Source organism: Podarcis vaucheri (genome assembly GCF_965113315.1).
Source record: "Podarcis vaucheri genome assembly, chromosome: 18".
Classification (NCBI taxonomy): domain Eukaryota; kingdom Metazoa; phylum Chordata; class Lepidosauria; order Squamata; family Lacertidae; genus Podarcis; species Podarcis vaucheri.
The window spans coordinates 7,671,008-7,697,989 of NC_138756.1; the positions used below are offsets into that span (position 1 = coordinate 7,671,008).

Below are 26,982 nucleotides of genomic sequence, written 5' to 3' on the forward strand. Positions count from 1 at the left end.
ACAATAAAAATTACAGTAAAAACATAATAGGGAAGAAAATAAACCAATTTAAAATACAGGTTAAAATGCAATTTAAAATGCAGCCTCATTTTAAAAGTAGCCCACAAATCAAGTTCCCTTTCGTGAACTCCAAGCACCCTGCCATAGTTATGCTCCCTTGGACGGATGTCAACGAAGGCAGCTCCCGGCTGGGTCAGGTGGCAGGGATCAGTTTACCTTGGCGACGGTTGCCAGGGAACGGAGTCCGTGTCGCCCGGCGACGGTTGCCAAGGAGACTCTCTCGGCGCTGCTGCTCTCAGCCCAGCCCTCTTGGAGCCAGAGGCTGCTGTGAGCCGCCATGGCCTCCACGTCGGTGATCGTCAGCCGGGACGGCACGGCGGCAGGCCCCTCTGCCACCTATTCGTACTGCAACCGTCCCAGGCCGTTGCCGGGCAGGCAGAAGTACCGGACCTCTATTGATGCCAACGAGACGTGAGTACTTTTAGGGTCCCAGGCTGGACCGGGGAAGGAAGGGCTCAGCCCGAAAGAGTCAAACCGACATTCGTGATAGACTACAGCAATGCGCTCGCTGTGGGGCATCCCTTGCACTCAGCCCAGAAGCAGAATGCCGGCCGAGGCCTTGCCAGCGCATAATAATAATAATAATAATAATAATAATAATAATAATAATAATTTATTATTTATACCCCACCCATCTGGCTGGCTTCCAACAGAATATTAAAATACAATACAGTGGTACCTCGGGTTACAGGCGCTTCAGGTTACAGACTCCACTAAGCCAGAAGTATTACCTCGGGTTAAGAACTTTGCTTCAGGATGAGAACAGAAATCGCGCAGCGGCAGCAGGAGGCCCCCATTCGCTAAAGTGGTGCTTCAGGTTAAGAACAGTTTCAGGTTAAGAACGGACCTCCAGAACGAATTAAGTTCTTAACCCGAGGTACCACTGTAATCTATTAAACATTAAAAGCTTCCCTAAACAGGGCTGCCTTCCGATGTTTTCTAAAAGTTTGGTAGTTGATTTTCTCTTTGACATCTGGTGGGAGGGCGTTCCACAGGGTGGGTGCCACCACTGAGAAGGCCCTCTGCCTGGTTCCCTGTAACTTGGCTTCTTGCAGCGAGGGAAGCGCCAGAAGGCTGGGCCTCAGTGTCCGGGCAGAACAGAGCTGATAAACAGCCGCCGTGGACACAGAATTAACCTGCGCCTCCATGGACAGCTGTGAGTCCAGAATGACTCCCAGGCTGCGCACAGTTACCCCAATTCAGGACCAGGGAGTCCTCCACACCTGCCCGCCTCCTGTCCCCCCCAAAACAGTACTTCCATCTTGTCAGGATTCAATCTCAATCTGTTAGCTGCCATCCATCCTCCAACTGCATCCAGGTGTCTGCCAAGTTCAAGGAGCCCCTGTTGGGGTTTAAAGCCTTTAACAACCTGGGACTGGCTTACCTATGAGATCACCAGGCAGAGGGCCTTCTCGGTGGTGGCACCTGCCCTGTGGAACGCCTTCCCATCAGATGTCAAGGAAATAAACAACGATATCTGACTTTTAGAAGACATCCGAAGGCAGCCCTGTTGAAGGAAGTTGTTAATGTTTGATGTTTTATCGTGTTTTTCATATTCTGTTGGGAGCCGCCCAGAGTGGCTGGGGAAAGCCAGCCAGATGGGCGGGGTATAAATAATAAATTATTATTATTATTATTATTATTATTATTATTATTATTATTATTACTACTACTACTACTACTACTACTACTACTACTACTAGATTCTTATGCTGGTACTACAGGCCTTCCAGCTATGATGGGCGATGCTTGGTCGCAGAGGACAGCATATTAGAAACGGAATAATAATAATAATAATAATAATAATAATAATAATAATAATAATTGCACATGAACTGAAGAATAGCCAGAGGAAGCAAACAACACAGACCCATGTTTGCAAGAGGCTGCTATAGCATCATTGCTTATGTAAATACTTCAGACAACCCAAACGCTCCCAAATATATGGGTTTGTTACCTGTTTGCTTTTGCTTTGGGTCGGTCTTAAATGTTCCGCTTTTGTTAGAAAACGGAATTGTTTTATTTTGTTTGTTTCTGATGCTTTTCAGTTGGGAATGGTCTTGATATTGTAATGTCCCCCCCCCCTCTCTCTTTCTGGATAATTTTTATATATGCTGTGAAATTTAAGAAAGTGCTGGAAAGAAAGAAAGAGGTGCAAAGAACAAACTTGCTGCTGTTGATAGTTTGGTTGTTGTTTTTAAGTGTGTGCGGCTGCCCAGTTGGTTTGCAAAGGAATCATGGAATGGTAGAGTTGGAATGGGGACACCCAAAGGTCCTCTAGCCAACCCCCTGTGACGCAGGGATCTCAGCTAAAGTATCCATGATAGATGGCTAGCCGACCTCAGCTTAAGAGTGTTTTTAAAAATTAAAAAATTAAAACTGCTTCTCCTTCTACAAAATAAATAGAAATCCAATGTGTGATTTTTCTCTTCTTGCAGAGTTGGAACCAAACGATTCCCAGTTCATTTTAAAACCACGCAAAAACAGTCATAAGAACGTTCTCTGCGTTAGCTCTCAAACTACGCCATTCTCATTTTCGCTGGGAGTTGAATACAAAAGCACAATTTCATGTCCCTTTTAGCTCACATTTTTAAAGAACACATTTGTTTCAGGGAAGAAATATCCTGGCACCTGTATTATTATTATTATTATTATTATTATTATTATTATTATTATTATTGCTGCGATAAAAAGGCCCGGAACTCTGTAAGAATTTCTATCACAAAATCCCCCTGGGCACAAATACCTCTGACAGGTTTGCAAACTTGCAAATTAAGGAGAGCTTATTTATTCTCACATCTCCGGCAGCCTTGCAGATTTAGAAGCAGGAATGGGGACAATGACACCCTGCTCTCTAACGCTTCGTTGCTAATTTATGCTAAGTGCTGTTTTTGAATCCTGTCCCTCTTCATGTTTTTTCTTCCAGGGAAGAGGAGCCCTATCACTATGCCAATCTCATGTATGAAAGGCGAGTCATTCGGGGCAACACCTACGCTCTTCACATCTTACCATGGGTGAGTTTTCCTTCTCCCGTAAACTTTGACATATCTATGTATCTATTTTGACTGCACATTCCAGGCAAAAGGAACAATGTGCAGTTAACCAGTGGAACCAGCTGCTGCAAGATGCAAGGCTTGGGCATGAACTTTGTCCAGGGGAAGTCTAGTGATGGATATTGCTGCCGCCTTCAGACTCCACTTCCCACCGGCACATCTGTCCAAGCCACTGGGCTAGGGGCTTTTGGGATCCGGACATGGGTGGCGCTGTTGTCTAAACCACTGAGCCTCTTGGGCTTGCCGATCAGAAGGTCGGCGGTTCGAATCCCCACAACGGGCGTGTTATGTACTGAGGTTCTCATCCCGGGCCAGCAGGGGGATACTGTAGATAGTTATGCAAATGAAGGATCGAAAGTGACGTTCAGTGATTGGATAGTTTTAGAAAGTTGCTACAGTAACGTTGTACTGGAGCTCTATATATGCAGGCTGACTGAGCCCTTCAGTTCAGTTCTGTCCTGGCCTCTGAATAAACAAGAGCTGTTTGAAGAATCGCTGTGTCGTCTGATATGTTCACCCACAACTTAACAGGGTGAGCTCCCGTCGCTCTGTCCCAGCTCCTGCCAACCTAGCAGTTCAAAAGCACACCAGCGCAAGTAGATAAATAGGTACCACTGTGGCGGGATGGTAAACGGCGTTTCTGTGCGCTGTGGTTTCCGTCACTGTGTCCCGTTGCGCCAGAAGTGGTTTAGTCCTGCTGGCCACATGACCCGGAAAGCTGTCTGCGGACAAACACCGGCTCCCTTGGCCTGAAAGCGAGATGAGTGCCGCAACCCCATAGTCGCCTTTGACTGGACTCAACCGCCCAGGGGTCTTTTACCACCCTGAGTAGCTGTGGGTTATAGGGCAGTGTTGAAATCTAATAAATAAGATTAAGGACACTGCATGAACCGCTTTCTTTCTGTCCATCCCCTCCGCCAGAGCAGTGAACCCGATCCTCTGGAGCTTCAACGCCAGCGGGAAGCCCAGCGTAAAGCGTTGGCCCGGAGGAGAGCTAGGGATCAGCTTCAGACAAGAACCCCAGAACCTTTAGAAGGCAGGAGGCATGTTGACGTTCAGACAGGTAATGTGCCAGGTGGCGAGGAAGGGCAAAATGCTTATCTCAGGAATACTGGGGAATAGTAATATAGAAAGATTGGTATAAAACTATGATCTTAGCTGGTATGCTTGTTATTGCATCAGGGTGGAAAGGATAAATGGACAATGTAAAAGTGGAATGACTATGTTTTTGAATAAATACAATCTGACATATTTGAACAGGTAATGACGGAAGATACATGGGAAAACAAATGTCAAAAGATTTTGAATGAGTGGACAAGCTATAGGAATTGGAGGGACGCGGGTGGCGCTGTGGGTTAAACCACAGAGCCTAGGACTTGCCGATCAGAAGGTCGGCGGTTCGAATCACCGCGACGGGGTGAGCTCCCGTTGCTCGGTCCCTGATCCTGCCAACCTAGTAGTTTGAAAGCACGTCAAAGTGCAAGTAGATAAATAGGTACCGCTCCGGCGGGAAGGTAAATGGCGTTTCCATGCGCTGCTCTGGTTTGCCAGAAGCGGCTTAGTCCTGCTGGCCACATGACCCTGAAGCTGTACGCTGGCTCCCTCGGCCAATAAAGCGAGATGAGCGCCGCAACCCCAGAGTCGGTCACGACTGGACTTGATGGTCAGGGGTCCCTTTACCTTTACCTTAGGTAATTTGTAAATTTTCCTCACTAAAGCTCCTCTCTTCCTTGTTTCTTATTTTCCCGGTCATTTTTGCCATTTCGGCGTAGTCCATCATCCTCATCAGTCATTCATCTCTGGTCGGGACTTTATTTTCTTTCCATCGCTGGGCCAGTAGTATCCACGCTGCTGTCGTCGCATGCATGAATAGTCATTTCTGCTCCTTTGGTATCTCTGCGCCTAAAATTCCTAGTAAAAAACCTTCTGTTTTCCCCACAAACATTATTTTAAACATTTTTTTCCCAACTCATTATAAATCATTTCCCAGAATGCTTTTGTTATCTTGCACATCCTTCCCAACCTTAAATTCAACCCTCCACATTAGTTTCTGATTAATATTGTGGGTTAGTTTTCATGATGCCCAAATCCCTTCTAATCCCCAGGTTTAAAAATATCTAATGGAGGAATTCATTGTTGAACTAGCCAAATAGGCTTCCTTATGAGTAGGGCTGAGCGATACATTTTCGTCCCAAACCAGTTCTATGTCGTGATATCGGTTTCATAGTTTTGAACCTGGCAATATATCACGAATTAAGACGTGTGCTCAGGGCTGGATTTAGGTTTGACGAGGCCCTAAGCTACTGAAGGTAATGGGGCCCCTTATATGTCCACCTGTCCTTTGTCAACAAATTGTCACTGGTTTTTTTGTGTTGAATATATGCTAGATGGTAATTTATGGACCTAATAGGTATCTAAAGCCATTTGCACATCACAAAATAGGAGCCTACACAACACAAAACACTTGGCTTCTTGCAGTGAGGGAACCGCCAGAAGGCCATCAGTGCTGGACCTCAGTGTCCGGGCTGGACGATGGGGGTGGAGATGCTCCTTCAGGTCTACTGGGCTGAGGCCGTTTAGGGCTTTAAAGGTCAGCACCAGCACTTTGAATTGTGCTCGGAAACGTTCCAGGAGCCAATGTAGGTCTTTCAGGACTGGTGTTATATGGTCTCGGCGGCCACTCCCAGTCCCCAGTCTAGCTGCTGCATTCTGGATTAGTTGTAGTTTCCGGGTCACCTTCAAAGGCAGCCGCACGCAGAGGTCAGGAGTCCCATTTCCATCCTGATTGTCCTCCGTGCAGGAGTTTTGCATCGGGGTCGGGAGAGCTGCAAAACTTCCCCTACACAAGAGCATCCCAAATGTCGTTTCAGAACTGTACCTGGAAGAGCTTGCGGACCGTATCATCGAAGTGGACATGGAATGCCAAACGGACGCGTTTCTGGACCGGCCGGCAACGCCCCTGTTCATCCCCGCAAAGACCGGCAGAGATGTGGCCACCCAGATCTGGGAAGGAGATGTACGTTAGAACCATAGAACCGTAGAGTCGGCAGGGACCCCCAGCGGTCATTTAGTCCAACCCCTCCGAGCCAAGCCTAGCAAGCTTCCAGAACTACGGTCTAGGCAGGACTTTGGACCTTGCCAGATTTCCGGGAGGGTTGGAACTGGACTGTGCCCAATGCCGCGTCCAGTGCTTCTAGGGGCGCAGGTAGTGCTTTGGTCTAAACCATGGGTAGGCAAATTAAGGCCCAGGGGCCGGATCCGGCCCAATCGCCTTCTCAATCTTGACCATGGATGGTCCGGGAATCAGCGTGTTTTTACATGAGTACAATGTGTCCTTTTGGCGGGACAGTGTTCTCGAAGCTACCAGCATGAGTTTGACCAAACTGCGGGAGGCAGTGGAAGACAGGAGTGCCTGGCGTGCTCTGGTCCAGGGGGTCACGAAGAGTCGGACACGACTAAATGACTAAACAATAACAACAATGTGTCATTTTATTTAAAATGCATCTCTGGGTTATTTGTGGGGCCTGCCTGGTGTTTTTACATGAGTAGAATGTGTGCTTTTATTTAAAGTGCATCTCTGGGTTATTTGTGGGGCATAAGAATTCATTCATTCCCCCCCCAAAAAAAAATATATAGTCCAGTCCCCCACAAGGTCTGAGGGACAGTGGACCGGCCCCCTGATGAAAAAGTTTGCTGACCCCTGGTCTAAAGCACTGAGCCTCTTGGGCTTGCCGATCAGAAGGTCGTCGGTTCGAATCCCCATGATGGGATGAGCTAGACTCTAGAGCATAGTACTCTTATTGTTCCATTTCTTCTATGAACCACTTTCTATAAAGCATCTCAAAACGATTTCACAACAAAAACTTGTATTTCAAAAACTGCACATATAAAGACAGTTAAAACCATTGTATAAGGGGAGTGTGTGGCGCTGTGGTCTAAACCACTGAACGTCTTGGGCTTGCCGATCAGAAGGTCGGCGGTTCGAATCCCAACGACGGGGTGAGCTCCCATTGCTCAGTCCCAGCTCCTGCCAACCTAGCAGTTCGAAAGCACACCAGTGCAAGTAGATAAATAGATACAGCTGTGGCGGGAAGTTTGTCTTGATGTGCAGATTTATGCTTTAAAGAAAACCATTTCTCAAGACGTTCCCCTAGGTCAGCCCACCTCTGATTTCGCCTCTTTGTTTCTCTCCCCCCCCCCCAGCTTTTCGATTTTGATATCGAAGTGAGGCCGATGCTGGAGGTCTTGGTCGGCAAGACCATCGAGCAAGCATTGCTGGAAGTCATGGAGGAAGAGGAACTCGCCGACCTGCGGGCGCATCAGTACGCGTACCACGAGCTGCGCTGTGCGGAACTCGCTGAGGTCCAGAGACTTGAGGAGCAAGAGCGGCGGCACAGAGAGGAAAAGGTACAGAGTCCGGCACTGCTAGCTGGGCGGGGAGGGGAAAGAAGCAGTGGTTTTCAACCCGTGTGCCGTGGCACCCTGGGGTGCCTTGAATGATGGCGTTGTAAACAAAAATCGCCCTTTTCCCTTATGGGGTATCCAAGAGCCCATATAGAGTCCTTACATAGGTTCCCTATTGGTCAGATACATCATACGTACATCACAGAAACGGCGGTCTTAAAACAGAAATTTGAATGTTGTTTTTCTCCTGTTGTTGTTTATCTCCTGTCTGGCAGGTTACAGTGGTGCCCCGCAAGACGAATGCCTCGCAAGACGGAAAACTCGCTAGACGAAAGAGTTTTCTGTTTTGGAGGTGCTTCGCAAAACGAATCTCCTATGGGCTTGCTTCGCAAGACGACAATGTCTTGCGAGTTCCTGGTGGTTTTTTTCCCCTCCCCCCTTTTCCTAAGCCGCTAAGCCGCTTATCAGCTGATCCAATCAGCAAATAAGCCGCTAAAAGCCACTAAAAGTGCTAATCCTTCAATGGGCTTGCTTCGCAAGACGGAAAAAACCGCTAGACGAAGAGAATCACAGAACGGATTCTTTTCGTCTTGCGAGGCACCACTGTACATGGGCTCCCTGTGGTGTTTCCAAGCCCAATTCAAATTTCTGGTTCTTGCCCTACAAACTGTCCCAAGAATATCTGGAGGCCACAGCTAGCAGATTTCTTATGAGATCACCTGACGCTGCATGCGTTCATGCAACAACAAGAACAATTTTATTATTTATATTCCGCCCATCTGGCTGGGTTGACCCAGACACTCTAGGCGGCTTCCAACAAAATATTAAAACACAGAAAACTTCCCTGAACATAGGGGAGATAGGTTTCTGGGTGGGAGTTGATCACGGTGTGGATTTGCCAAGCGTGCCTTCCTCTTAGCACGCTTCTCCCTTGCGTCCTGAGTTCGAGAGTCTTCAAAACCCATGACACCTTTGGTAAAGGCTGTTCTCCAATTGGAGCGCTCGCAGGCCAGTGCCTCCCAGTTGTCAGTGTTTATACTACCGTGGTGCCTTGGAAGTCAAACGGAATCCATTCCGGAAGTCCGCCCGACTTCCAAAACATTCATAAACCGAGGTGCGGCTTCCGATTGGCTGCAGGAAGTTCCTGCAGCCAATCGTAAGCCATGGAAGCCATGTTGGACGTTTGGGTTCCAAAGAACATTCACAAACCGGAACAGCACTCCTGAGTTTGCAGCGTCCGGGAGCCAAAACGTTTGACTCGCAAGGCATCCAGGATCCAGGGTTTGACGGTACGTACATTTTTTTAAGATTTGCCTTGAGAGAGTCTTTACATCTCTTCGGTTGACCATCAGCTACCGGGTCTGATTCAAAGTCTGCTGAAATGGCTTGGGAAATAGACCCAAAACAAAACCCAGAAGTTCCACACCGGTTGTTTTCGTCTCTCCGGCAGGAGCGTCGCAAAAAGCAGCAGCTACAAGTCCTTCAGAAGGAGAAAGAGACCTCGGAGAAGATTGCAGCTCGGGCTTTTGCTCAGCGCTACCTGTCGGACCTTATTCCTTCCGTCTTCGGCAGCCTTCGGGAGAGTGGATACTTCTACGACCCAGTGGAGAGAGGTGTGTGGCTTGCTGTGTGTTGGGATGGCGGGGGGGGGGCTCTCATTTTGATTTCAGGCTCCCCAAGTGTTAAGTTGTGGGCGAACAGCGATTCTTCAAACAGCTCTTCTTTATTCACAGGCCAGAACAGAACTGAACTGAAGGGTTCAGTCAGCCTGTTTATATAGAGCTCCAGTACAACGTTACTGTAACAAGTTTCTGAAACTATCCAATCACTGAACGTCACTTTCGATCCCTTATTTGCATAACTCTCTACAGTATCCCCCTGCTGGCCCAGGGTGAAAACTTCAGTACATAACACCAAGAAAGGCATCTGTCTTGCCAAATGCAAGGTGGTTCTTTTAGATGAGATTCAGAGGCAATACAAACACAAGCGAGTGAGAAGATTTTATTCTAAACAGCAAGCAATACAGTGGTACCTCTGGTTACGTACTTAATTCATTCTGGACGTCTGTTCTTAACCTGAAACTGTTCTTGACCTGAAGCACCGCTTTAGCTAATGGGGCCTCCCGCTGCCGCTGCGTGATTTCTGTTCTCGTCCTGAAGCAAAGTTCTTAATCTGAGCTACTATTTCTGGGTTAGCGGAGTCTGTAACCTGAAGCGTATGTAACCTGAAGCGTATGTAACCCAAGGTACCACTGTATATACATTACCAGCTAGGCTAGTGACTGGGAGCGGCTGACAAGACCACATAACACTGGTCTTGAAGACCCACGTTGGCTCCCAGTATGTTTCCGAGCACAATTCAAAGTGTTGGTGCTGACCTTGAAAGCCCTAAACGGCCTTGGCCCAGTATACCTGAAGGAGCATCTCCACCCCCATCGTCCAGCCCGGATGCTGAGGTCCAGCTCCGAGGGCCTTCTGGCAGTTCCATCTTTGTGAGAAGTGAGGTTACAGGGAACCAGGCAGAGGGCCTTCTCGGTGGTGGCGCCCGCCCTGTGGAACGCCCTCCCATCAGATGTCAAAGAGATAAACAACTACCTGACATTCAGAAGACATCTGAAGGCAGCCCTGTTCAGGGAAGTTTTTAATGTGTGATATTTTAATGTATTTTTAATCTTTTGTTGGAAGCCGCCCAGAGTGGTTAAATCCAGCCAAAGGCGACTCTGGGGTTGTGGCGCTCATCTCGCTTTCAGGCTGAGGGAGCCGGCGTTTGTCCACAGACAGCTTTCTGGTTTACGCAGCCAGCAGGACTAAACCGCTTCTGGCACAAGGGGACACTGTGACGGAAACCAGAGCGCACAGAAACGCCGTTTACCTCCCCACCAGAGTGGTACCTATTTATCTACTTGCACTGGTGTGCTTTCGAACTGCTAGATTGGCAGGAGCTGGGACAAAGCTCACCCTGTCACAGGGATTTGAACCGCCAGTCTTTTTAATTGGCAAGCTTTTAATTGCCCTTGTTGCACCACAGAGTGGGTGAGCTCTTTCTGCTTCCAGCCTCATCTGCTCTACCAAACAACAACCTTCCAATATTTCTCCATTCGGGTAATAATTTTTAAAATCTCTCCTTGTATTTCACAGACATCGAGACAGGCTTCTTCCCGGGGATGATGTCGGAGATAGAAGAGATCATGGAAAACCGGGTTCTGGGCAGAACAATAGCCGACAGTAAGTTAAATTATCCGGGGGTGGGGTTTTTCCCCATGTGCAAATAAGGTTCGGTGGCTGTTGTTTTCTTACAAAACAACAATGCGAAATTATATATTTTTCTAAATAGAAGCAAAGCTCTTTGGTTCGTTCTCTGGCAACTGCAGCCTTGGGAGCCACCGCCAGAAAGCAGCTCCCTCAGCTTCAAGTTGGGGGGCTCATTGCAAATTATTGGGGGGCCCTCGCAAATTATCTCCTAAAATTTTTTTATTATTATTTTACCAACCAACAGTTTTAGCAAACCAATTTTATTATACAAAACGTACAGTATTCATTTCGATCTGTTGTCGCGGGGCTCCTAAAAGGTGTGGTACCCTTAGTCTACGCGGCCGGTTTAGTTAAACCGGCCGCGATTGCTGATCTGTACCTGATTCCTGCGCCAAAATCAACTACCATAACTGGCTTTGGCCTATTGTTACCGGAAAAAACCGAGGGCTCCCTTGGACAAAAACAAAGACACCAACCAGGATAACTTGGAGCAAAACAGCAGCCTGTAGACTTGGCCTTTATTGAACTGTTGCAACAGGGTGTTCCCCTCACTCGCAGGAGAGAGGAAAGACCCAGAAAGATGGTGTGCAAGACCTTATAAAAACTTTTGAAATTCCCCTCCTCTAGGTCAAGCCCACCCCCAGAAACATCATGCATACATTACAGAAAGGAGGGGTTGAGGGAGGAGTTGTGGTGGTAACCTGAGTGTCCTGTCACCTGGCTGGTTCCTCCTTTCCCCCTGCCCATGAGTCACTTCCAGGAGACAAAGGGGAGTTTCCAGTTTCCTGCCCCCAGAGGAAAGATCTGATCATTGTCCTTTGTTTCAGTCCATGCTGAATCCACTCCCATATGCAAGTTCTTTGTGATCTTGATTGTCTTCTGTCTGGGATCATCAGGGTTGGCATAGCAACTGGGCAGGGCTCCTGTGGATGTGCTGGGATGGTGAAGGGATTATGGTTGACCAGAACCAAGCCACCCCCCTTTGATAGTCCTTGTCATATGGAGTAAAATAAAAATGGAACTGTGCAAATCCGATGTATGGTTGATTTTTCTATGAATTTATAACAGAAATGTGGCGTATGTAATGTGTGAGTGTGAGTGTGTGTGAGGTTTGTACAAACAGAATGATTGGGGTGGGGGGTTTCCTGCTACACTATTAATTCCTGAGCATTTAGGAGGATACAGTGGACGCTCGGGTTGCGAACGTGATCCGTGCGTGATGCACATTTGCAACCCGCAGAGTTCGCAACCCGCAGCGGTGCGTCTGCGCATGCGCGGTTGCGATTCGGCACTTCTGCGCATGCACAAAGCATGATTTAGTGCTTCTGCGCACGTGCGACCGCCAAAACCCGGAAGCAACCCGTTCCAGTACTTCCGGGTTTCGGCAGTCCATAACTTGAAAAAACACAACCTAAAGCGTCTGTAACCTGAGGTATGGTATGACTGTATTACCATTTACAATTTCATCATCATCAATCTTTATTCCGCTCCAGAGACCCAACAAATCATTACAAAGCAATACACAATTCAGACAGCCTACCTCCAGGTTAAACAAGCATTTTGTTCAGAAGATAGGGATCACTGGTTCTTGCAACCACCGATAAAAACTTTGCCACTGCTAATGTTCTAGCGTTTGTCCGGTCTTCCAATAGGAACCTGACATAGTGAGCCTCTGATTTTCCCGGGAAAGGTACCAGCAAGGGTAATATCAGTCCCAATGTTTAAGAGAGGCCACCCAAATGTACCCTCCAATTATAGGCCAATTAGCCTGCTTTCAATAATTGGGAAGCTGTATGCTCGATTCCTCAGCAGTAAATTGACAACCTTTCTAAATGAACATAATATACTATCTGAAGCCCAGGCAGAACCATTCAACATCAGACCACTGTCTAATGCTGTCCTTCCTAGCCGAGAAGTATACCAGACATCTACAGGGTAAACTCTTCGCGGCCTCCATGGATCTGAAATCAGCGTTTGACTCCATCCCCAGATCCCAGCTATGGTCCAAATTAAATCTGATTTTGCAGGATCTACAATTTCTAACGTGACACAACTTTCCTTGCAGACTTAATCCGAGACATGATGGAAATGAGACTGGACTGTTACGAGAAAGGAGTGTTGCCGGTCCGGCCGCAGGTCATTCTGCCCCCCGACCTGGAAGACGCCATGATTCCCTCCATGGAATTATTGTTGAGCGCGAGCCAGGATCTGCAGGGAAGCATGGAACAGATGGAATCCCTTGGCCAACTGGATGGCTTGGATCAGGCAGATGTTTACGGCCAGTTAGAAGCCTTGGATAAGCTGGAAGCTACTGGCCAATCCGAAGCCACGGAACAGCCGCCGATTTCAGACCAGCCGGAAGCCCCAGATCAGCCGGAATCCGCTCCAGATCAGGACAAAACAGCAGAAGAGCCAGAAGTCAAGGAGCCAGAACCACAGTGATGGGATTACTAAATGAATCAGGTAGGGCAGGTGTGAATTAGTTCTTCAATGCCCCAAAGAATATTATTATTATTATTATTATTATTATTATTATTATTATTATTATTATATCCCACCTTTCCCCAGACTGAAATTTAAGGCAGTTAGCAGATATTATTATTGTTGCAAAAGTTGGGTGCCACCTCCGCTCGCTGCAAAAGTGGGGGATTAAAGGGAGTCCCCAGCAAATTCATGGGACGCTTGTGGCGCTGTGGCTTGAGCCACAGAGCCTAGGACTTGCCGATCAGAAGGCAACCAGTCCATGCAGAATGTAGGCACCTTATATATAGAAAGGAGCAAACCCGTGACTTTTTAGGGAACAGACTAGCAGGATGACTTGCATCCTGGGAGCCTACACAACACAAAACACTGTTGCTGTATGTAGGCTGGCTTTATTTATTTATTTATTTATTTATTTATTGCTGAATTGCAACTCATTACCAAACTCAAAACCATGGAGAGACCTGATCTGAACAAAGACATTGGATTCTTATCTCATTATACATGACTAAGCCATTTCTCACCTTCTTACCCCTTGCCTTTTCCTGTAAGACCTATTGCAGTCGTTAAGAGTCGTCAACAGGCTCATCTCAGCTATCTGCCAATCTCCCATTCCCACCACCCTCCTGAGTAATACCCCTCCCCACCTTCTCACTATATAGAAGGATCTGGCAACTTCTGTTTCTGTGTATCTGAAGAAGTGTGCATGCACACGAAAGCTCATACCAAGAACTAACTTAGTTGGTCTTTAAGGTGCTACTGGAAGGAATTTTTTTATGTAGGCTTTATAGTATTTGTTTTTTTATCTTATATTTTGAAAATGTACATCCAGTTTTTTCCCCCTTTAAATTTCTTTGGGCCCCCAAGAGAGTGGAGCCCTATAAGCTTGTTTAGCTTATACGTAAACCCGGCATTGTTTATTGTGCGTTCTCCCCGCAAGATGGCAGCATCGCCACTGGGATGTTAACGAAACCAAAAGCATCATAGCAAGCCTTCCAGTCTAGCCTGTGGGCTGAGATGCGAGTGAGTTGCAGTGATTTCAGTTCTCCTCCTCTGGAATCCGTTTCAGTTTAGACCAGGGGTCAGCAAACTTTTTCAGCAGGGGGCCGGTCCACGGTCCCTCAGACCTTTTTTTTGGGGGGCGGACTACAGTGGTACCTCTGGTTACATCCTTAATTCGTTCTGGAGGTCCATTCTTAAGCTGAAACTATTCTTAAGCTGAAGCACCACTTTAGCTAATGGGGCCTCCTGCTGCCGCCGCACAATTTCCGTTCTCATCCTGAAGCAAAGTTCTTAACCCGAGGTACTATTTCTGGGTTAGGGGAGTCTGTAACCTGAAGCGTATGTAACCTGAAGCGTATGTAACCCGAGGTACCACTGTATATGGTGGGGGAATGAATGAATTCCTATGCCCCACAAATAACCCAGAGATGCATTTTAAATAAAAGGACACATTCTACTCATGTAAAAACACGCTGATTCCCAGACCGTCCGTGGGTCGGATTTAGAAGGCGATTGGGCCGCATCCTGCCCCCAGGCTTTAGGTTGCCTACCCCTGGCTTAGGTAAAGAGCTTGGGAAAATCCCCCTTTTAAGAAGAACTGGTTCCAGTTCAACATGTCTGCAAAGGAACTAATTCCAGTTCATGTCTGGTTCACGTTCGGCCAGCATCGAATTTACATATAAGCCAAACATGCTATAGTTTAGGGCCCCACTCTTTTGGGGGCCCTCCCAAAAATAAAAATAAAATACAACTGGATGTACATTTCCAAAATATAAAAAACAAATAAAATTTATTAATTATTACTCTCCCTTCTTCCTTTTTTTTAAAAAAATACATTTTTATTGATTTTTTAACATATCAGTTCCAACAGTTTTACAACATATCTTCACATCTTATACAATATTTATGACTTCCGTCAACACCTCTGATGATTTTCCGTTCTTTATCACTTATTCTGCGTTTCTTAATTTCCTATTACTGTACATTTAATTATCCTTAACTAATAATTCTTTTCATAGTCCTTCTTGTAATATTTCAAGTAATCCACCTTGCAAAACTTTTTGCAGTCCTACAGGTATATTCTGTTCATCACAATTGCTTTTCAAATAGCTCATATATTTCCTCCAGTCTTCTAAGAATCTCTGGTCCCACAGGTTTTGAATCCTTTCCTGTTAATTTATCTAATTCTGCCTAGTCCATCAGCTTCATCCTCCATTCTTCTTTCGTCGGCAGTTCTTCTTGCTTCCATCTTTGTGCCAATAATATTCTTGCTGCTGTGTCATTGCATATGAAAACAACTTGCAATCCTGTCTATTAATATCCTTATTATTCTCCCTTCTTCCATGACCTTCTGCCATCTTGCCCTCTCGATTTTAGGCTGGTGTGCTGCTTTCACTTCGGTAAAAGTGATAAAGCTCGTGCCGGCCATAAGAATTACATCCTGGAGTGTCAACACAAGGGGGCTTGTGAAGAAGGCGCAGCAGAGACTGTACTTTTTGAGAATACTAAGGAAAAACCATCTTCCGCAGAAACTGCTGCTTGCCTTCTATCACTGTGCCATTGAGAGCGTGCTCACTTATGGCTTAGGTGTGTGGTACGGAAGCTGTACTGCCCAGGACAGGATGGGGTTGGGCAGGGTGGTTAAGGCAGCAGAGAGCATTGTTGGCTGCCCACTCTCCACCTTAGAGCAGATTTATGCCACAAGGTGCCATAGGAAGGCACTGGACATAGTCAAAGATCCATCGCATCCTGGTCACTGTCTCTTCGAGCTCCTGCCGTCGGGACGGAGATACAGGACGATGAAGACAAGAACGAGCCGTCTTAAGAACAGCTTCTTCTCCAGAGCGATCTCGGCCCTGAATGGGAAGCCCGGACTTTGAAAGTCATCGAATCTTCCTTGCTGTATTATACTGTATTGTTTTAATTAGTGTTTTTATAGTTGTTTTGATTTTGTGTGGAGTGCCCTACCTGGGTGGATGGAGCAGCCAAGTAATTTCGTTGTCCCCGAGAGGGGGCAATGACAATAAAGATATTATTATTATTATTATTATTTTATTTTTTGCCGTTCTCTTTCCAGGGATTCCAGGAGCTCGCACCAACGCGTTTGTGCCAACTGACAAAATGCTGAATTTAATTGGTCCTGGTGCAAGCAATAAATGGAAAGCTGCGGTTTTTCAAAAATACGTGCGAGGTCTATGCTCTTATTAGCCCCCTCCCAAAAAAACTCGGCGCTAAGAAACATCACACTAGTTTTCAACGAATTCCTCTTCTTTTAAAATTTGTGCATGTTCCCATTAATTGTTTGCAACTTAAATGTGCCTAAATAAATCCCAGACGGCATCTGGTAGAAGTTTGTTGTTATTTAAGTTCTGTTGAAGTCAGCGAGATACAATTTAGCCAGAGCTAAACTTGTTGAGTGGTTTTGATTTCACTGGGACTAGAAGTGGTAACAAAGTTCTGCCAGATCTGTGTGTTGACGTTTAGAAAGTTTTTAGCAACCTTTGCATTGTTTAACCCTAGTTATTTGCATTATAACCATAGTATCTGCCTTATTTGACCAGAAAATGTGTTATTTTTTTGGAGAATGTTTGTGCGTATGTGCATGCCTATATATATTTTTAGAAAGCTTAGGATAATTTCATTTTTACCTAGTTGCCTTATAAGTCTGATTTATTCATGACTTCAGCAAAAAAAGGAGGTTTTTCGTTTTTCTTTTAATGTTATTTTCCTAGTACAAAAGAAATCATTGTGGAGATAAATAGATTGGTTGTTGTTATTGTTGTTGTTGTTATTGTTGTTGTGCTCTTCCTCCCCCCCCCCAGTCTCCCACCCCTGAACCAGGTTAATTATTTCGTTTCAAATGTTTCTCTTTGGAAAGCACTGCTTGTGTTTTATCCCGTAAAGCATTGCCGTTCAGTCGTATTCTTAAATAACTTTAATGCATTTCCATGTTTGTGTTTTACCTATGATTGTATCTTATCGGTTTAAGATTAATTAATTCTAATTAATTTAATTAATTCTAATTAATTCTAATTAATTAATTTTAATTAATTTAATTAATTTAATTAATTAATTTTAATTAATTCATTTAATTCATTTTAATTCATTTTAAGATTAATTTGGTTTTGTTGCAATGGTATTATATGTAAGGTTTTTTTGGGGGGGGGGTGAATTGACCAAGAATTCACCCAGATCTGCGCTTGGGCCAAGTCTAGAAAGCACAAGTCGAAGCGGTTTTCTGCTTGTCTCAACTGCCCTTCATCAATAAATCGGAGCAAACATCAACCCAACCCAACCCAACTGATGTGAGCTCTGATCCAGCAGTAAAGTTCGGGTTTCCCCGGGGGAAAGTGTCAAAGGCAAATGCGGACGAGCTCAAAGACAGCGAAATCTCCCACCGCTTAGTTTTTCTTCTCGGATAAAACGAATCACTGAAGAGGCAGCCAAATGGCTGATCTTTGCTTCCCCTTCCACCTTCTAAGGGTGCCCAACGCTTGTCTCCAGCGGAGCTCTACTCAGAAGGAACCTGCCGAAATGAAACGGATCTGACCCGTTTTATTTCGGGGGGGGCGTGTTGACTCTGAATATGACCAGCGCTGGATATGAGCCCATGCATCTAGTTAGAAAAAGTTCCCGCTCCCTTTTAATGTGATCTTAAACATCCTGTTCAAGAAATGGGACCGTTTATCTTTTCTTCTCCCTGCGTTTTTTTCTTACCCCCAAATTTAGCACCAATAAATGTGGGTGGAAAACAGGCTTGTGCGGTTGCAGTTCTGAGCTCCCTGTGTAACCCGCATTCAAGGCGGCTCAAGAATGGCGGGACGTCAGATGCAATGCTAAAAGCCGCTCCCGGCTGCTACTTGCCTCCTCTAAGATGCCCATAGCTCTGGCAGGAGCTATGGGGCTCTTCTTCCCCCTAACCCTCCTCCCTGCCCCATTGCCACCTCTCCTTCCTCCTTCCGGGGTACAAAGGGTCCAGCGGTCAAGGTTTCTTGGTTGACCAGTTGCTGTGACCCAAACTCCCTCGAGGGACAGGCAGCGGCAACAGAACAGGTATCCATCTATCTGAACCCATCAACCCAGGAATGGCAGGAGTTTGGATCACAGCCCCAAACGTTTGCCATACTTTAAAGAACTAGCGAAAGCTCTCTGATGTCGCGAAGTCCGTTGCGACGGATGTTTATTGTCGTGGGGAGCGATCTGCCTGTTCAGAAAAAAGCACACCTGTAGCATTTCGGAACAGATGCTCAAACCGCTTTTCCGAAGCAAGGGAGGAGACGCAATCTCGCCTCCTCCCTGAGCAGCTAGATTTCCAAAGGCGGGGAGCTGTTTTCTTTTTCCTTGCACCAGGCCTCCGGAACCTGTGGCCCTCTCTGGGGAGAGGCTGCGGGACTCCAGTTCCCAACAGCCCCATAGAGAATGTAATCCGGAGACATCTGTTGGAACACAGATTCCCTGTTCCCGCTTTGCGCAGCGATTTCTCCCTTCTGAAGTGCTACGGTCCGGCGCACGACTATTATTGTGTGCTTTTTCCAAACGTGTAGATCAGCTCTGTCTGGAAACATATGCAATGTCAAATCTGTTTTCCTCTTACCTGCTGCACCCCACCCCCAAAAAAGCATTTTGTGTGAACTGAAAATAAAGAAGATACCACAATGTGATTCTGTTGTCAAGTACTTCTTCGCAGCCAGCTGGGGAGCGTTGTAGGGAAAAAATTGCGCTTAGCAATGGATTCAGGGTCCCCTAAGTCTGTTATCAGGGATGCGGGTGACGCTGTGGGTTAAACCACAGAGCCTAGGGCTTGCCGATCAGAAGGTTGGCGGCTCGAATCCCTGTGACAGGGTGAGCTCCTGTTGCTCATTCCCTGCTCCTGCCAACCTAGCAGTTTGAAAGCACGCCAAAGTGCAAGTAGATAAATAGGTATCACTCCGGCGGGAAGGTAAACGGCGTATCCGTGCGCTGCTCTGGTTTGCCAGAAGTGGCTTAGTCCTGCTGGCCACATGACCCAGAAAAACTGTCTGTGGACAAACGCCAGCTCCCTCAGCCTATAGAGCGAGATGAGCGCGCAACCCCAGAGTCGGTCACGACTGGACCTAGTGGTCAGGGTTCCCTTTACCTTTTTAAGTCTGTTCTCGGGATGCGGGTGGCGCTGTGGGTTAAACCACAGAGCCTAGGACTTGCCGATCAGAAGGTCGAATCCCCGGGATGGGGTGAGCTCCCGTTGCTCGGTCTCTGCTCCTGCCCACCTAGCAGTTCGAAAGCATGCCAGTGCAAGTAGATAAATAGGTACCACTCCGGTGGGAAGGTAAACGGCGTTTCTGTGTATTGCTCTGGTTCGCCAGAAGTGGCTCAGTCATGCTGGCCACATGACCCGGAAAAACGCCAGCTCCCTCGGCCTATAGAGCTATCTTCCAGGGGCCACACTTCCCAGCATCAGTGCCAGCCCACCCAAGAGGCGAGGCGAGGTGACTGCCTCAGGCGGCAGGATCCATGGGGCACAAGATCTGACCTCCAAGGCGTGCTTTGCCCACTGTTGCTGGACGTTGGATCTGGAGTGTCTAGACCAACCCAGCCAGATGGGCAGGGAACAAAAATTAAAATATGATGATGGAATCGGATGTCCCTATTTTCATTGGAGAAATGTTGGAGGATATTCTGTAGCTGTGCTTTGTGTTCCATTCCCAAGAAATGAAGATTAACTCATATCAGGAGCTGTCCTGCAGCGCTAAAGCAGGCATAGGCAAATTTGGCCCTCCAGATGTTTTGGGACTACAGTTCCCATCATCCCTGACCACTGGTCCTGTTACCTAGGGATCATGGGAGTTGTAGGCCAAAAACATCTGGAGGGCTGAGTTTGCCTATGCCTGGTTTAAACCAACAGCCCCAGCTGTTTCATCCAATATCAAGAAGATTGGGTGAAATTTAAAGACTATTTGAATAAATATTGTAATATTAAAGATTTGTAACCACTTGAAAGAACTAACTAGGCCTAGGATTAAATTGGGATTAAATAAACATATAAGAAAAAGTATGATAAGAAAAGTTAGGAAATTTGATTTATGACCGGAATATTGTTATATGGAATAATGATATTGGAAACTGCTACATTTAATTACATGGAATTTCAGTTGGAAGAGATCAGAGGAAGTCAAGCAATATGTTTATGAAGTTGGATATTTTAATTAATTAACAAAGTCTTATTGCATGCGGTGGTATATGTGAGGTTTGAAACACTTTATTTCTTTTCTTTTTCCTTTTATTATTGTTTTTTTTCTTTTTCTGTTTGTTAAAAGTTGCGTTTTTGTGTGAAATTTAATAAACATTATTGGGGGGAAAAATAAAAATAAACCAACAGCCCCAGCTGGGCCTTGTGTCTATTTTCGCCCATTTCCTTCTACTACCCCCCTTCCCCCGCTTTCCCTCCCTCCCGAAATATAACCATGCCCCATGGACGCTGCGGCCGTTCCTTGTACTCGTGCCAGCAGCCATAAAATTCATCGCCCAGGTGAGGAAATAAAGGAGAGCAGACTTCACGGCCATCTGCCTTCTTGCAGCGTGAGAATTCCCTTCCAAGAATATCTGCGGACAATGAGATTACTCTGGCAAGTTGCGGGGGGGGGGGCGGTGAGGAAGGAAAGATGGGACCGCATGTATTTATCGCCATGGCAACACCCAAGTCGGAGGTATCTTGTTGACCACAAAGCCCCTCCAAGCATCGTTCAGAAGTAACCAGATCTCTTGACGGGTTGGCGGATGGGGAAATTCTTCCTAAGGAGGAAAATTTGAGTGGAAAGGGGTGGGGGTGGGAGGGATGGAATAGGATTCGACCCCTCATCCTCCCCATTCCCCTTTTTAATTTTAGGATCGCCACCCCCCCCCTCCGTGATGATTGAGTTCAAACCGGCTTTCTCTAACAGGAAATTGCTCTGTTAAAAATGTTTGTGGGATCGGGAGTCAATTTAAATGCAGTCTTCTTGCATGGGGTTTTCAGGTGGATGAATGCAGCGAGGCGATGGGTCAACAGACTTATGGGTCAAGGGGCAGAAAACATGTCTGACTGGTCAATCCCACGAGCCAGAAAAATGTAGGTTTTTGGCTGCTGCAACCAGCCTGCAATATAGTGACCTGAATCAATCAATTCAGGGTTTGGTCAACAAAAGCGTAATGAGAAACCCTGCAATGTTCAGAACGTGGCACCCGAGATTGCTTGCTTTCCTCTTCCCTCTCCAATCCTCTTTCCTTTTGTGCTGTACCGTTTTTATTTTGGTAAGCCTGAAAGGTAGGGACTGTGTTGTTTTCCCGACAGGCTAGCTGTTCTGCAGATGCTTTCTGGCGAAGATAAAACACGGCGGACGAGCGAAGAAATAAAGGAATGCATGAATGAAGACTTGGCTGGTGTTATTCGGACGGCCATCTGCCATGCATGCTTCAGTTGAGATTCCTGCATTTCAGGGGGTTGGACTAGATGGCTCTAGGGACCCCTTCCAAGTCTATGATTCCGCAATTCTATTTTGAGCCGTATGGCTGATGCTGAAAACCGTTTAGGCCAGTTTAGAGCCAGGAATCGCTGGAGAAGGGGTGGAGACTGGCTGCCGTTGCAACCCCTCTCCCCTGACTTCAATGATGACAAAACCAAATACAGTGGTATTAGTACCTCGGGTTAAGAACTTTGCTTCAGGAAGAAAACAGAAATTGTGCAGCGGCGGCAGCGGGAGGCCCCATTAGCTAAAGTGGTGCTTCAGGTTAAGAACAGTTTCAGGTTAAGTAAGGACCTCCGGAACGAATTAAGTTCTTAACCCGAGGTACCACTGTATTATGCTGAAAGTGAAATGAATAATGTTAGGTTTTGAGTAAAAAAGCTAAAAATTCTTTGGAAAGGACTCTGGCCATGCCACGCCTCCTCTCCTCAAGCCACACCCCTCAACAGTGTGGCTCCGCCCCCACTTTGAGAGCCATCATCTGCCTGGAATCTGTCTCCGAACTGCAATAATTGTTTCTTGCAATGTTACGTCTTCCATGCCTGGACGTTGTGTGAGCAGAACTCTTTGGCTTTCTCAGGGCTCGTTTTGCCTGGTTTTCAGAGTCGCGCCCGTCGCTCTGCCCATTTTCGTCAGGGGCCTTTCCCCCCCCCCCCACGGAGCCCCTGGGAAGCCGCCCCCCAAGGAATGTAAGGCCCCCCACCCAAGCTGGGAGGTAAAAAAAATATATTCCATTGTCTGGAAGCGAAACCCATCTCTTCCCCCCACTTCCAGCCTCTTCCTTTTGCTCATCTGCAAACATCTGCAGCCTAAATCATAAATTAATCTGACTAAAACACAAGTTAATAGACTTGCGGAGACCCCCAGATTCTGATCTTGACGGATTAGAGTGGAGAGGAAGGATCCGAAAGTATATTTCTCAGCCCTTTCCTCAATGGGACGACTCTGAGAAAAAGTCTGCACGTTCTGGGTCGGTAACGAGTTCCAGATTTTTTTTGGGGGGGGGGCTGTGCTTGTCAGCTGCTTTGCATTATTTATAGATCCCTTGTGGTCATTGGGAAATGATGGGGGTGGGTGGGGAGGCGTAGGGTCTCATCACTCCGGACTCAAGGCAGCCTGGCCCCCGGGGATGCTTTACAAGTTTCGTTCACAATTTTTCAAACAACGCCCCCCCCTCTCTGAGTATTCTGTTTCCAGGTCTGAAGTAAGAAGCAATTATGCTCTGTCCCTTCCTTAAGGCAAGGTTGTAGATTTACAGTGCCTGGGGGTGGGGTGGGGGGGTGGGCAGGGGTTGCCGGGAGCCCGAAGCCGATTAACACCCCCTTTTTTTGCAAAAGAATAAAAAAATAACGGGGGAGGTCGTGTACAAATTCACAGCGTGAGGTTTGAAATCTGAAGCGCCGAGGTAATGCTCTCGCATCTCTGCACGGCGGTTGTGACATAATTTGTGGGGAAGGGTGCATTTATATTTACAGTGGGGGGGGGATATTTGATGCCCTGCTTAATTTGCCCGTTTGCCCTCTGACGACAAAATGACCAGTCCATAATTTTAAAGTGGTACCTCGGGTTAAGTACTTAATTCGTTCCAGAGGTCCGTTCTTAACCTGAAACCGTTCTTAACCTGAAGCACCACTTTAGCTAATGGGGCCTCCCGCTGCCGCCGGAGCATGATTTGTGTTTTCTTCCTGAAGCAAAGTTCTTAACCCGAGGTACTATTTCTGGGTTAGTGGAGTCTGTAACCTGAAGCGTCTGTAACCTGAAGTGTCTGTAACCCGAGGTACCACTGTAATCCCTTACGCTTTGATTTCCCATCCTTGTGTCTGTGAGCCAGAGAACCTGCAAAGGAATAACAGAAAGAGCTGTTGAGAATGTGCAAAAGGTAAAGGTAAAGGACCCCTGGACGGTTAAGTCCAGTCAAAGGCGACTATGGGGTTGTGGTGCTCATCTTGCTTTCAGGCCGAGGGAGCTGGCGTTTGTCCACACATAGCTTTCTTGGTCATGTGGCCAGCAGGACTAAACTGCTTCTGGTGCAACCGGACACCATGACGGAAGCCAGATTGCAAGGAAACACTGTTTACCTTCCTGCCACAGTGGTACCTATTTATCTACTTGCACTTTGACGTGCTTTCAAACTGCTAAGTTGGCTGGAGCTGGGACTGATGAACAGGAGCTCACCCCGTCGTGGGGATTCGAACCGCCGACCTTTTTAATCGGCTATGGGAAAACCATAGCTTTAACTATACGGATCTTTGTTGGCAAGGTGATGTCTCTGCTTTTTAAGATGCTGCCTAGGTTTGTCTTATCACTACCCGAAGGAGTCTCAAAGCGGCTGACAATCTCCTTTCCCTTTCTCCCCCACAACAAACACTCTGTGAGCTGAGTGGGGCTGAGAGACTTCAGAGAAGTGTGACTGGCCCAAGGTCACACAGCAGCTGCATGTGGAGGAGCGGGGAATCGAACCCGGTTCACCAGATTACGAGTCCACCGCCTTAACCACTACACCACACTGAATAAATACAGCTAATCAATTTCTCTCTTTTTATATATATGCATTTTTACTGGTTTTTTTAAACATATCATTTCCAACAGTCATATAACATAACTTTTCATCTTATGCAATATTTTAGACTTTCATCAACACCTCTGATGATTTTCCGTTCTTTATCACTTATTCTGCATTTCTTAATTTCACTATTACTCCTAATTGTCATTAACTAATAATTCTCCTCATAGTCTTTCTTGCAATATTTCATATAATCCTCCTTACAAAACTTCTTGCAGTCCTACTAGCGTGATCTGTTCGTTACGATTACTTTCCAAATAGTTTGTATATTTACTCCAGTCTTCTAAGAATCCCTGGTCCCGCAGGTTTCAAATCCTTCCTGTTAATTTGTCAAGTTCTGCATAGTCCACCAATTTCATCCGCCATTCATCTTTCGTCGGTAATTCTTCTTGCTTCCATTTTTGTGCCAATAATATTCTCGCTGCCACAGCTAGTCAACTTCTGAGCCCTGCATGCAAGGGCACCGACTTGCCCCCACCCCATTGCAGGGAGGCGAAGGAGGAGCAGGGCCATGGGATTTGGGGGGAGTCCAGCCCCTCCTTGTAAATTTTGGGGGTGCTGAAGACCCCTCAAACCCCCCACCTGGTGTGCTTACCTGCCTGCATCACACATACAATCCAGGGGACTGGGGGTTGGGGGAAACTGAATTTCTGTTTGTTGCTTGTCTGTGTCCCGACGTGTCCATGTTTTGAAGCCTGCCCTACCGCAGATCCCCATCTCTTAAAGCAGATCTGAGGCCTGGATGAAATCTTCCTCAGCGCTTTGGGACCCGGGGTCTGGAAAAACCAAAGAGCCTGTGATTCCTTTCGTCTCATTAGAGGACGTGTAAACACGCGGGCCAATTTGCCGCGGCTTTAAACAAAAAAGGAGAAACAACAACAACAACCAGAAAATAAAATAAAAGAGCTCGTAGCTTCCCTTCCAAGAGCTCTGCTATTTATGGCGCAATTTTTCCATGCCCTAGTGCCAATCAAAATGAATTTTTCAGACTTCCACGGCCTCTTTTTTATGGTTCGTCATGGAAGAGGGAGCCAAAGGGCAAGAGGGAAGGACCCCTCGTCCTCTCGCTGGTTTTGAAGTCGGACGCAAACGGGTGGGTGGGCACTGGGATTCTACAGCTGCTCTTTGAGACGGGCCGGTTCCCCCGGCTGCGACTGGGGAGGACGGCGGAGGTCCGCTGCCACTAAATCCACTTGACAACATTACTAACAACAGCAACAAGGCGGCCCCCTGCATCTGTGAGGTGCTTAGCTGCTGTGGGGCGGTCCGTCCTCCCCCAGCCTTTTCCCACCACGCCTTGAAAGATGCAGTCAAGAAGATGTATCACCCCTTTCTCAGTTTATGGCGCATTCCTCATCGCTCTCCGATTTCCCGGGGAAGGTGGCATATGCACTGGGCCTTGGGGGGAGATTCGGAAAAGGCCGAGAGACCAGCTGTGCCGAAAACCAGCAGATCAAGAATTTTCTCAGAGATTCCCCGTCTCCGTGGGTATTCCTGCACGGCCTGTTTTCCCCGTGCTATACGGTTTTCTGCTTGCAGAGTCAGTTACGAAACTAAATACAGTGGTACCTGGGGTTAAGAACTTAATTCATTCTGGAGGTCCGTTCTTAACCTGAAACCGCTTTTAACCTGAGGTACCACTTTAGCTGGGTGGCGCTGTGGGTTAAACCACAGAGCCTAGGACTTGCCGATCAGAAGGTCAGCGGTTCGAATCCCCGTGATGGGGTGAGCTCCTGTTGCTCAGTCCCTGCTTCTGCCAACCTAGCAGTTCGAAAGCACGTCAAAGTGCAAGTAGATCAATAGGTACCGCTCCGGCGGGAAGGTAAACGGCATTTCTGTGCACAGCTCTGATTTGCCAGAAGCGGCATAGTCATGCTGGCCACATGACCCGGAAGCTGTACGCCGGCTCCCTCGGACAATAAAGCGAGATGAGCGCCGCAACCCCAGAGTCGGTCACGACTGGACCTAATTGTCAGGGGTCCCTTTACCTTTACCTTTACCACTTTAGCTAATGGGGCCTCCTGCTGCCACCGCGCAATTTCTGTTCTCATCCTGAAGCAAAGTTCTTAACCCGAGGTACTATTTCTGGGTTAGCAGAGTCTGTAACCTGAAGCGTCTGTAACCTGAAGCATCTGTAACCAGAGGTAACACTGTACAGATTTTTTCTAAAACATGGAACTTGGGAAGGTATAACAGAAATGCGGCAGCGAGACTGGGGACTGGGAGCAGCTGCCGAGACCACATAACACCGGTCCTGAGAGACCTACATTGCCTCCTGGGACATTTCCAAGCACAATTTAAAGTGTTGGTGCTGACCTTGAAAGCACTAAATGGCCTCGGCCCAGTATACCTGAAGGAGCGTCTCCACCCCCATCGTTCTGCCCGGACACTAAGGTCCAGCTCCGAGGGCCTTCTGGCGGTTCCCTCCCTGTGAGAAGTGAGGTTACAGGGAACCCGGCAGAGGGCCTTCTTGGTGGTGGCGCCCGCCCTGTGGAATGCCCTCCCATTAGAAGTCAAGGAAATAAACAACTACCTGACTTTTAGAAGACATCTGAAGGCAGCCCCGTTTAGGGAAGTTTTTAATGTTTGATCTTTTATCGTGTTTTTAATGTTCTGTTGGGAGCCGCCCAGAGTGGCTGGGGAAACCCAGCCAGATGGGCAGGGTAATAATAATAATAATAATAATAAAT

General features: G+C 47.0%; 2 protein-coding genes and 1 long non-coding RNA gene across 3 annotated transcripts in view; 2 read left to right on the plus strand and 1 right to left on the minus strand.

Annotated features, from left to right (window-relative positions):
- Nucleotides 1-279: 279 nt before the first annotated feature.
- On the plus strand, nt 280-16,434 carry LOC309522869 (radial spoke head protein 3 homolog B-like). The gene is made up of 9 exons (XM_082206523.1): nt 280-471; nt 2,987-3,074; nt 4,035-4,176; nt 5,984-6,129; nt 7,317-7,520; nt 8,968-9,130; nt 10,655-10,741; nt 12,834-13,231; nt 16,329-16,434. Exons 1-8 carry the CDS (start codon nt 338-340, stop codon nt 13,208-13,210), a joined length of 1,341 nt encoding a protein of 446 aa, XP_082062649.1. The 5' UTR covers nt 280-337; the 3' UTR covers nt 13,211-13,231; nt 16,329-16,434.
- On the plus strand, nt 15,849-16,298 carry LOC309523182. Its single transcript, XR_014215277.1, has 2 exons — nt 15,849-16,192; nt 16,234-16,298. It is a non-coding gene; the product is annotated as an uncharacterized lncRNA (long non-coding RNA).
- Nucleotides 16,435-26,639: 10,205 nt separating the features above from the next.
- NRTN (neurturin) overlaps nt 26,640-26,982 on the minus strand; it is an 89,556-nt gene continuing 89,213 nt past the window's right edge. Inside the window, exon 4 of the transcript XR_014215191.1 lies at nt 26,640-26,758. The gene's annotated coding sequence lies outside the window, so the exon portion shown is untranslated. The remainder of the gene's footprint in view (nt 26,759-26,982) is intronic.

Bases quoted from the DNA above. Each gene is read 5' to 3' on its own strand.
- LOC309522869 (XM_082206523.1), top strand. From the start codon at position 338: ATGGCCTCCACGTCGGTGATCGTCAGCCGGGACGGCACGGCGGCAGGC. The intron at 472-2,986 runs GTGAGTACTTTT...TTTTTCTTCCAG, and splicing joins TCTATTGATGCCAACGAGAC to GGAAGAGGAGCCCTATCACT. The intron at 3,075-4,034 runs GTGAGTTTTCCT...CCCCTCCGCCAG, and splicing joins CTCTTCACATCTTACCATGG to AGCAGTGAACCCGATCCTCT.